The 11,575-nt window shown below is 42.0% G+C and overlaps 1 protein-coding gene and 1 pseudogene across 2 annotated transcripts in view; both read left to right on the top strand.

Annotated features, from left to right (window-relative positions):
* Nucleotides 1-554: 554 nt before the first annotated feature.
* METAP1D (methionyl aminopeptidase type 1D, mitochondrial) overlaps nucleotides 555-11,575 on the top strand; it is a 90,655-nt gene continuing 79,634 nt past the window's right edge. For both annotated transcript variants that reach the window (XM_047872074.1, XM_047872075.1), the window contains exon 1: nucleotides 555-608. In XM_047872074.1, coding sequence (XP_047728030.1) covers nucleotides 569-608 — 40 coding nt within the window. In that variant the 5' untranslated portion in view covers nucleotides 555-568. The remainder of the gene's footprint in view (nucleotides 609-11,575) is intronic.
* LOC125174180 (uncharacterized) lies at nucleotides 1,802-1,899 on the top strand (annotated as a pseudogene).

The raw sequence follows: 11,575 nt of genomic DNA, 5'->3' as shown, positions 1-11,575 counted from the left end.
TATCCAGAATTGATTTTGCAGCTGCACACAGATTCCTGTCCTGTCTGAAGTCTCTGCTGAGTAACGGACACTCTGGGACAGCAAAGGGGCAGCTGGTGACTTTGAACCGAATTTTACCTTTCAACTCAATCCAGGGAAATTGCCAACAGAGTGGCCGACGATGCAAAGTGCTATGTGGAACGCTAGACTGTGTTGTATTTTTTTCCTCCCAACTTCACGTTTCCATGCACCAAAATGTTGATGCTACAAATATTGGATGCCACGCTTACCTGACAGGCTTCTTCCATCCCACCTGGGCGCTGGGGCTCTGAGCGAGAGCGCGAACCGTGGCTGGAGCCCGCCTCTCGCGGCCGGAGCGGGTTCGGCGGGCCGCGGGTTCCCCTGCTGGCCCCAGTGCGGGGGCCGCTTTGCTGCCGGCGCTCCCGCAGTCAGCCCCCCGCGCGCACGCGCGCTCCCCCTGGGGCGGCCCGGGCGCCTCCAGTCTTCGGCTGGGCTGCGACTGGACAGCTCCGGCGGGCGGGGCGGGGCGGCTAGGGAGTTGCTCCGCGACCACGTGACCGGCACTAACATGGCGGCGCCCAGCGGCGTCCACCTGCTCGTCCGCAGAGGTAAGCACCTGGAGGACAGACCCGCGGGAGGTTACACTGTAGCTCACTCGCTAAGCCCTCGGGTTCACAGGGTTACACACCCGCGCTCAGACATCTCGGCGCACATGTACTTTCAGTTCTACCGATACGCGCAGGCACACAGGCTGACACATTGACACGCCGCAGGAACAGATAGACATGTTTGTTCACTCGTCGCTTGCCTGGACTCCGTCACTGCCTGGCATCTATTCGCCGTCACTCCTTGAGATTTATGAGACACTGTCTGAAGTTTTCTTTCCCCACCTCAGTTGTCTGATTCGCGATAAACCTATGGGAACTCTAAATGTGCCTGGATACCCAGTTGCCAGAAAGAAAACAGTTGGTGTTTGTTGTATCTGTTGGCATGCTGCAACACGTCTTTTGGGAAACTTGAAAATTGTGATTATTCTCGTACAGTGACTTAAAGTTAAGAAGAGGAGAAATTATGTCTGGGTACCTGTTAGTAGGTGTTATCCTTGCGTGCGTGGTGAGATTTTAGTAAACGTGCAAATACTTTTGCAGGTAAATTAGGGAAATCCTTGTTGGATTTGAACTAGTTTCTGAATCTTGGTTAGAAAGAACTAGGAAGTTGTTTCAAGGATTGGGAAAGAGGGGAGCCGACATATTTGGAGGGACTGCATAAGTGTCAGGTCCTGTGAAGTGAACGTTATTTTCACAGTAAATAGCTACCTTATATTAAGTGCTTTTTAAGTACACGATACTGTGTCGGCACCTTACACATGCTAGATACTTTTATTTTTTTTTTCTTCAATGGTTATTTTTAAGAGAGAAGCAGGGGGAGGAGCAGAGAGGGAGACAGAGGATCCGAAGCGGGCTCCTCCCACGAAGGGGAGCTCTTGACCTGAGCTTAAGTCCCACGCTTAACCGACTGAGCCACCAGGGCGCCACTGCTAGATATCTTTTAAAACCTAATGAACTAGTGAGTTAGTGCTCGCTTTGGTAGCACATATACTAAAAGTGGAGGGGCGCCTGGGTGGCTCGATCGGTTAAGCGTCCGACTTCGGCTCAGGTCATGATCTCACGGTCCGTGAGGTCGGGCTCTGTGCTGACTGCTCAGAGCCTGGAGCCTGCTTTGGATTCTGTGTCTCCCTCTCTCTGCCCCTCCCCTGTTCATGCTCTGTCTCTCTCTGTCTCAAAAACAAATAAACGTTAAAAAAAAATTTTTTTTTATAAAAGTGGAATGATACAGGGAAGATTAGCATAGTCACTGCACAAGGATGATATGCAAATTCTTAAAATGTTCCATATTTTTTGGAATTAAAATTTAAAAAATTAATATTTATTTTTTGAGAGAAACAGAGTGTGAGCAGGGGAGGAGCAGAGAGGGAGGGAGACACAGAATCCGAAGCCTCCAGGCTCTGAGCTGTCAGCATAGAGCCCCCCACAGGGCTCCAACTCACAAACCTGAGATCATGACCAGAGCTGAAGTCCGAGGCTTAACTGACTGAGCCACCCAGGTGCCCCTAACATAATTTTGTTTTAAATAAATAAAGGAAAACTTTACTGTGGAAAAAAAAAAAAAAAACAGTGGGTTAGGCATTACTCCCTGTTTGCAGATGAGAAAAGTAAGGCAGTGACTAAGGTCACACAGACTGTGAGGGGCAAAATGGTGTTTGAACATGACCGATTTTTTTTTTTTTTTCAAGTTCATTCCTCTGCACTGCATGGCATGGTCTTTCCATACAAATCAGTATACAACACTCAGATGAGACAGGAAAAGTATGATGAGTGTGTGAAAAGTAAGAGGAAGTTGTTTTTAGAGAGGAAGGAGCTTGGTTGGCAGATAGACCTCAGTATTTCAGTGTTAGTGGAGATGAGCAAGGAGCCACAGGAAGATTTGAAGTGAGAGGTGTAAGCAGAAGGTGATGTAAGCAGTATTTTGGACTAGTTGGATGGAAGAGTGCAAATCAATGGAAGAGTGCAGCCTTGTGAAAAGGGGCCCAATTTACATCTCTTAAGATCTGGGCTCCAGGCCAAGCTCTGTTTACTAATCAAGTTATTTTTCTGTTTCCTCTTTTGACAAGAAATAATGGTGTTTAGACTTTTTTGTTTGCTGCAGGTAATGGTGAAGAGGATCTGGGGAGATAGTCAAGGTGGAGGAGAAACCAAAACACACACACATATATATATACACATATATGTGTGTGTGTATGTATGTAATCCATGCAGATTACAGAAATAACATATTAATCTCTTTTTTTGTCACTTATGATTTTGACAGATGGTGGTTCAATCTTGGAAAAGGCTGCTATAGGGAAACCGGGTCAGGTTATTGGTTCCTATAACCCATCCCATTCTATCCCATAGTGCTGCAACAACTGTAAGAGGGATCTTCTGATTAGAACAAGGAGAGAAAATGTATCATCAGGAAGAGATTTAGTGACTGGGAAAGTTCCCCTTTATGGACTATCCATAATTAGTTTATTTATTTATTTATTTATATGAAATTTATTGACAAATTGGTTTCCATACAACACCCAGTGCTCATCCCAAAAGGTGCCCTCCTCAATACCCATCACCCACCCTCTCCTCCCTCCCACCCCCCATCAACCCTCAGTTTGTTCTCAGTTTTTAACAGTCTCTTATGCTTTGGCTCTCTCGCACTCTAACCTCTTTTTTTTTTTTTTCCTTCCCCTCCCCCATGGGTTCCTGTTAAGTTTCTCAGGATCCACATAAGAGTGAAAACATATGGTATCTGTCTTTCTCTGTATGGCTTATTTCACTTAGCATCACACTCTCCAGTTCCATCCACGTTGCTACAAAAGGCCATATTTCATTTTTTCTCATTGCCACGTAATATTCCATTGTGTATATAAACCACAATTTCTTTATCCATTCATCAGTTGATGGACATTTAGGCTCCTTCCATAATTTGGCTATTGTTGAGAGTACTGCTATAAACATTGGGGTACAAGTGGCCCTATGCATCAGTACTCCTGTATCCCTTGGATAAATTCCTAGCAGTGCTATTGCTGGGTCATAGGGTAGGTCTATTTTTAATTTTCTGAGGAACCTCCACACTGCTTTCCAGAGCGGCATAATTAGTTTAAAATTACAGGCAGGTTGTCATAAGACAACCTGGTACAAACCACCTGCTCCCAACCCCCCAGAGTGGAAAACGAAGGGTAAATTCATGAAGGCTCCTCTCCTCTCTCATCCTCCTTTTCACACACTTAAATTGATGGAAATCAATTCACTACAAGTCTTTCTGTGTCAGGGTTTATCATTAGCATCTCTCCTTCCTGGAAAATAGAAAGAAGACATTTTTTAACCTCTTAAGAAGGACATGAGGTTTTTCTGATGACTCTCCAGCTCACTGTAAACCTCCTCTCAGCATTCCCACTCCTAACTAGATTGTTAATTCTTGTTCAGCAGGAACTATTGTCATATCTGTCTATTTTAACAAACAACTAACTGGGTCAAAGTTATACTCATTAAACTTGCTGAATTGAGAGGCTATTAAGACTTGTTCTCTCCCATGATGGGTTAAGGGATGAGTAGAAACTATGAGTAGTGACATTGGAAAGGAGAAAGGACAGATCAGTCTCTTGGAACCAAGAGGTAAGGTAACAAGAGCCTTTGAGGGATGAAAGTATTCCCTGGTATTAGCACTGGCAGGAAGTCCCAGATCACAGTACATAATCCCTACTCTCAGGCCCCAGGAACTCTTCCTTGCTTAGTCTTTCACTCCCAGTCCCCACTTATTAGAATTCTTGTTTCAGTTCCTGAAGGTACTCCATAAGATCCTTTGTGTGGGAAGGAATGGGGAAGGCAAGTAAGTGGGGGCATACTTTCTCCTTTACACTTTGATGACTTTTATGAGCCAGTCTCTCCTGGCTTGTCTTCTATCAGTCTGATTTTCCCAGACTTTCACTAGTCTCTATCTATTGTTAAGTTTCTAAATATTATTGTTCCCCAGGGTTCTGTCCTAACCCCCTATCCCTGTTTCCTCTCTCTGTTGTCACCAAACAAATTTATCTACCTCAATGACTGTCAAATCTAGATGATTTTTTTTAAACATTAAAAAATTTTTTTTTAAATGTTTATTTATTTTTGAGAGAGAGAGACAGACAGAGTGTGAGCAGAGGAGGGGCAGATAGAGAGAGAGGCACAGAATCCGAAGCAGGTTCCAGGCTCTGAGCTGTTAGCACACAGCCCGAGGCAGGGCTTGAACTCACGAACCACGAGATCATGACCTGAGCCGAAGTCGGACACTTAACCAACTGAGCCACTCAGGTGCCCCAAATCTAGATGATTTTTTAAAAAATGAACAGAGTATCTGCTGGAACTGGACAGCAGGCCTCAATGCCAGCTCTCTGTTGGGCATCTTTTCCTAGATGTCTCATAGGCCTCTTAAACTCAACATGTCCAACATGGAAATGAATATTTGTCTCCACATCTTCTTCCTGTGCCTATAGCCTCTATCTCCATTAATGGTATTACCATCCAGTCAGTATCTAAGTGAAAGCATTTGAGTTCTCTTAGATCCCACCGTTCCTTTTCATTTCTCTGTCCAGTGAGTTAGTAAATCCCATTTGATTGATTGATTGATTGATTGATTGATTGAACACTAGCAGGGAAGGGTCAGAGAGAGAATCTCAAGCAGGCTCCATGCCATGAGTTCAGAGCCTGACATGGGACTCAAACTCACGAACTGCGAAATCATGACCTGAGCCGAGATCGAGTCAGACCCTTAACCGACTGAGCCATGCAGGTGCCTCTTTATTTATTTTTAATTCAAGTATAATTAACATACAATGTTATGTTAGTTTCAGGTGTACAGTATAATGATTCTACAATTCTGTGCATTACTTAGTGCTCATCACTCTAAGCGTACTCTTAATCTCAGTAAGTCCCATTTCTAGGATCCCTCCAGTTTTCTGTATGGTCTCAGTACAAGTCTTTACCATTCTTTGGCTAGGCAGGGGCTTTATAATTGATCTCTACTTCAGTCCATCCTCTTCCCCACAGCCACAGTTATTGCTCTAAAATTCTGATCTGATTATGATGTTTCCCTGCTGAAAAACTTCTGGGAACTCTTCATGGCTGAGATAAAGTCTGAATCCCTTAGCATGGAAAGCCAGCTCCATCACAGTCTGGCCTCACTGTATCTTTTCAGCCTCATTTCCTGTCAGTTCCCTATCCTCATATCTCTGCTAAGGTTTACCACTGTCTGCCTTTTTAATTGTGCTCCTAAAGTGTCCTTTTTCACCTGACGAACCCATTCATCCTTCAAGGCCACACCTAAGTGCCATCTCTCCTTTGAGCTTTGTTTGCTTCTACCCAGCTAGACCAACCCACTCTGCTTATGTAGCACTTGGGGCATAACTTTACCATAACACTTGTCACCTAGCATCAAAGTATATGCCCTCATCTCTAAAAAACATTAGTTTACACCTCTATCTCCCTGCTAGAATGGGAGCTTCTTATAGGCCTATCTTACCTTCTTCATCTATCTCCCCAAAGTTTGGAGCACAGTGTCTGCACATAGTAAGTACTCTGTTTCACAACTGAATGAAAACCCTTCAGAATGCAACCTCCTATAGAAATATTTGTGCACAGGAGTTGTCTGGTAGGCCTGAAGAATAATTATCTCAAAATGTCAGTTTTCTTCACTTAACAGGCCTAGGTGGTGATTTATTTTCTTCCTTCCTTCTTCCTTCTTTTCTTTTTCCTACCTTCCTTCCTTCCTTCCTTCCTTCCTTCCTTCCTTCCTTCCTCTCTTTCTTTTTTATATTTCATCTGTCTCCAAGAATAATTTAAGGCAGTTTTACTTCTGCGTATCTTTTTTGGCAACTCTGAGAATTTCCATTCCAGGTAATTTGAATTGTGAATCACACTTATGATTAGGAAAAAAAAAGAAGCTGAAATGGGGGAAGGGAAGAAATCTAAAAGACAAATGCTTGAAGCTTAAGCAGTATAGCCATGGGAGAGGTGAAGGATGGTGATGGAGGTAAACCGTTGCAGCTAAGCACTATCCTGCTGTCCTTCCACAAGCCACGTGGAAGTTGCTGAAGCTGCGAGAGAGCGGGCAGACTGTTGGCGAGTCTGGCATAGACTCTAAGTAAGGCATAGCCGAAGGGTGTGTGAAATAGTTTGGCCTTTCCAGAGGGCTGTGTGGCGATGGCTGTCAAATGTAAGATATACACGCCTTTTACCTAACAATTCTGCTTTTAAGAATTTATCCTAAGAGAACAATAGGTTGAGTATGAAAAGGTGTCTGAACAAGATTGTGTGTTGGTAATATTGGACAGGATCTGAAATGTCCATTGGTAGGAGAAGGGCTACATAAATTGTGGTTTATCCATGCATGCTGCTGCATTTAATGGCTGTATAGCAGCCGTTAAAAAAGATGATGTCAAGGGGCACCTGGGTGGCGCAGTCGGTTAAGCGTCTGACTTCAGCCAGGTCACGATCTCGCGTCCGTCAGTTCGAGCCCCGCGTCAGGCTCTGGGCTGATGGCTCGGAGCCTGGAGCCTGTTTCCGATTCTGTGTCTTCCCCTCTCTCTGCCCCTCCCCCGTTCATGCTCTGTCTCTCTCTGTCCCAAAAATAAATAAAAAACGTTGAAAAACAATTAAAAAAAAAAAAGATGATGTCAATGTACTATAGACATAAAATAGTCACTGACACATTTTTTTAAATGTTTTATTTATTTTTTGAGAGCGAGAGCGTGAGCAGGGGAGGGGCAGAGAGTTGGGGGAACAGGATCTGAAGCAGGCTCTGCACCGATAGGCTGACAACAGCAACCCGGATATGGGGCTCGAACTCACAAACCACGAGATCACAACCTGAGCCAAAGTTGGACGCTCAAGGGACAGAGCCACACAGGTGCCCCGTCATTGACACATGTTGAGGAAAAGAAGGCAGGGTATAGAACAGTGTATCCCACTTATGTAAAAGCATGTATCTTTGCTTTCTTACGTGTAGATATGCACAAAGTGATATCTAGAATAATGTTCACCCAAATGTTCATAATTGTTATTTCTAGATGGTGAGATTAGACTGATTTTCGTGTGTGAATTTTATGTTGAGCATTTTTATTATCCAAATACTATATATCCAAATAGAATATTTATATCATTATTCATTACTATAATTTAAGATGTAATGCTACTAATATTTTATTATTGTTTTGTTTTAGCTTAACAAATGTGAAAAATATTTACAAGTGCCTCTGCTCATTTGTGACTCAAAGGCCATCGATTCTTCCACTGAGAATTCTCTTACCATAGTGGTTTTTCACAAATTTAACCTCCAGGAAGGGGAGGGGCTGTTGTACATCATAAATTAAGTATTTTTTTAAAGATTTTTTTAGTAAAATGTTTTAATGTTTATTTATTTTTGAGAGAGAGAGAGACGGAGACAGAGAGGAAGAGAGACAGAGCATGAATGTGGTAGGGGCAGAGAGAGACAGAGACACAGAATCCGAAGCAGGCTCCAGGCTCTGAGCTGTCAGCACAAAGCCCGATGTGGGGATCAAACTCACGAACTGCAAGATCAAGACCTTAGCTGAAGTTGAATGCTTAACTGACTGAGCCACCCAGGAGCCCCTAAGATTTTTTTTTTAAGTTTATTTATTTATTTTGAGAAAGACAGCAAGTGCAAGTGGGGGAGGGGCAGCGAAAGAAGGAGAGAGAATCCCAGACAGGCTCCGCACTGTCAGTGCATAGCCTGATGCAGGGCGCAAACTCATGAACCATGAGATCACGATCTAAGTAGAAATCAGATGCTTAATAGACTGAGCCACCCAGGCACTCCATGTATTAAGTATAGTACTTTAAACTTCTGTCAACTGACCTGAGATTCTTACTATCTTGTATATCTTCTGTAGGAAAATGTATCTTCAATTTTGCCAAACCAAGTCAGAATTAAGTTTTGGGATGCAGTCTGTGCAATTTGGAAAATGCTAATGTAATAAGGAGTTTCCTGTGAAACTCTGATAACCAGAGAATGAAACGGATTTTCGCTATATGATATTTTTTAATAAATACCTTTCAACCCTATTATAATATGGCTTGTGATATACTCATAGATTAAGGCCTACTTAATAATCAAATCATGGCCCTAAATTCTCTAAAGTCAGACATATCCCTAAAGCCATATAGACCCGTCTGTTTATCCTCTGCTTGAAACAGCTTTCTATTACACAGATAGTTCCTGACTCCCAATGAAATTTTAAAATCTCATGCACGGTGTAGGACACGTAGACCCTCAATGAAGAATACTTGCAGTCATTAAAAAAAAAAGAAAAGTGATGTTGACCTGTATTTGTTGACATGGAATGATGTCCCCAACATCTGTTGTCTGGAAAAAGCAAGTTATAGAACAGTGTAATATAATCCCATTTTGTAAAATAAAACACCAATATCTTCATGTGTCTAAGTATATAACATACAGAGAGAGAAAATGGCTAAATGTTCTAAATATTCAGTTTTTATAAAATGCCCACTTTCCCCAAGTGTTGGAAATCTTTGAAAATGCCGAGTGGATGCCACATACCTTAGGGAATTTGGCAAAGAAGGGAGGGGAATAATATGTATGCAGGGCGTCACTTGAACATCTTATTTTACAGGTAAAACAGCTTTTTCTTGTGGAGAGTCTCTTTTTTAGCTCTTGAATATGGAGAACTTCAAACATACACAAAAGTAGAGAAAGCTGTAAAATAAACTCCCACCTATTCATCACCTAGTTTTAATAATCACCACTTATGGCCACTCTTGTTTTATCTTTACCCCTAGCCACTCTCTCCCCCAAACTGGATTTTTTTGAAACACATCCCAGATATATAATTTCATCCGTAGATGTTTCATCATGTATCTCTAAAAGACAGGGAGCCCTTTTTATTTTCTTCACATATTGTACTTACCAGTTCTAGAATTTTTGATTGGTTCTTTTCTTATAGTTCCCACTTCTCTGTTGAGATTTCCCAGCGGTTCACTCATTATGCCCATCTTTTCCAGTCAGTATTTGAAAATACATTTTTACTAGCCATTTTAAAGTCCTTATCTGTTAATTTTGTCACCTAGGTGATCTCAGGGTCTGTTTCCGTTTTACTGACAGCTTGGTTTTTTGTACTCTCAGCTATTTCTTTTTATTTACAGTTTGTGTTCAATGCAGATCAATAATCTAACACGAGAAGTTACTATGAATCAAAGCATAAATACACAAACACAATATACAGTCTGAAAGATGTAGAGCATTGAGATAGGAAACAAAAGGGGAACATAGTAGCTTGAGATCTGTTGGATAGAATTGTAGCTTCCTGAAGAGGAGAAGAAATTACTTTGGTTATCAAGAGTACTGTGGCCAGATTAGATGTTGGAACATCGAAGCATCAGTGTGGGACCATGCACACAAAAGACCTTAGGGAAGGTCTACTTTTAAAAAGTTTTCTGTGCTTTGAGGCAGTTGTGAAAAGATTGTCTTGCCAGAGTCAAGCCCACTTTAGGTTTAGGATCAGGTTCTAACTTTCTAAATATACTGACTGAGAACAGAAAAGTGTTCCAAATATGGGTATTCTGATTGAGTTTTTAAAACATTTACAGAAAGAGTATAGAGGTCTGTCTGAATTTAAAGAGGCTTACAGTTTTCACTTCCCAAATAACTAGAGTTACAGTTTTGGCTCCTGCGTATAGTTGCCTTTTTTATTTCAAGGTTTGGCAATTGTACCTTCAAAACAGGTAAGTTTTTACATTGTAAAAAGTATTCAGCATATGTAGAAATAAAAAGCATTTTGAGGGGCGCCTGGGTGGCGCAGTCGGTTAAGCGTCCGACTTCAGCCAGGTCACGATCTCACGGTCCGTGAGTTCGAGCCCCGCGTCGGGCTCTGGGCTGATGGCTCGGAGCCTGGAGCCTGTTTCGGATTCTGTGTCTCCCTCTCTCTCTGCCCCTCCCCCGTTCATGCTCTGTCTCTCTCTGTCCCAAAAATAAAAACGTTGAAAAAAAAAAAATTAAAAAAAAAAAAAGCATTTTGAAATTAGTTGAGGTCAATGTACTGATTCTTTGGAATCAGTTTAGCTGAATAAGTCTGATGCTCTTCTTGAATAGGAATGGGTGACAAGCATAAGCAAAATTTATGCATTATGCTTTGATTTGGGGTAGATTCCAATCCATCACTGGCCTGGCACATGTTAATTTCTATATAAAAAGTCAAATGCAATGTCAAACCCAAAGCCTCAGAAAGAAGAGTTCAGTTCTCAAAGAGAACAGTGATAGCTTAACAGTGTAAAACTTTATCCAGAGTACATAAGCATTAAGTTAGTACTGCTGAAACAATGCATTGAGGATTTTCAGTAACACCCAAAAGTTTCTTCTAATGTACAAATAAACAGGATCTTGGAGAGCTTTTTGTATTGCCTGTTTTATAGCCTTAAAAGATTTAATGAACCAAATGAAAAATGAATCTCTGGGGCACCTGGGTGGCTCAGTTGGTTAAGCATCTGACTTCGGCTCAGGTCATGATCTCACAGTTGGTGAGTTCGAGCCCTGTGTCGGGCTCTGTGCTGACAGCTGAAAGCCTGGAGCCTGCTTTGGATTCTGTGTCTCCCTTTCTCTCTACCCCTCCCCCACCCGTGCTGTGTCTCCCTCCCTCCCTCCCTCCCTCCCTCTCTCTCTCTCTTAAAATAAATAAACATTAAAAAAATTTTTAGAAAAAGAAAGAAAAATGAATCTCTGTTCCACATTCTATCCTTTATCTCTAGGTAAGATAAAATTGATTCTCATTTTCAAAGTAGAGTTTTTCGTGTCCAGATGTTTTAAGCCACATGGAAGTAATCATCTCTTTCTTAACTAATCTTGGATGTTGTCCCTTCATCTTGTATATGAAACCCCACTGGACATAATATTGATAGTCATCATCTATTCAAACCCTTTACATGCTCTTCACACCAATAAAATTTGGGATCCTCAACACTTTCTGTGTCAATAA

Source organism: Prionailurus viverrinus, chromosome C1 (genome assembly GCF_022837055.1).
Source record: "Prionailurus viverrinus isolate Anna chromosome C1, UM_Priviv_1.0, whole genome shotgun sequence".
NCBI lineage: Eukaryota > Metazoa > Chordata > Mammalia > Carnivora > Felidae > Prionailurus > Prionailurus viverrinus.
Note: the sequence above shows the minus strand (reverse complement) of the source record. Positions and strands in the feature narration are given on the sequence as shown.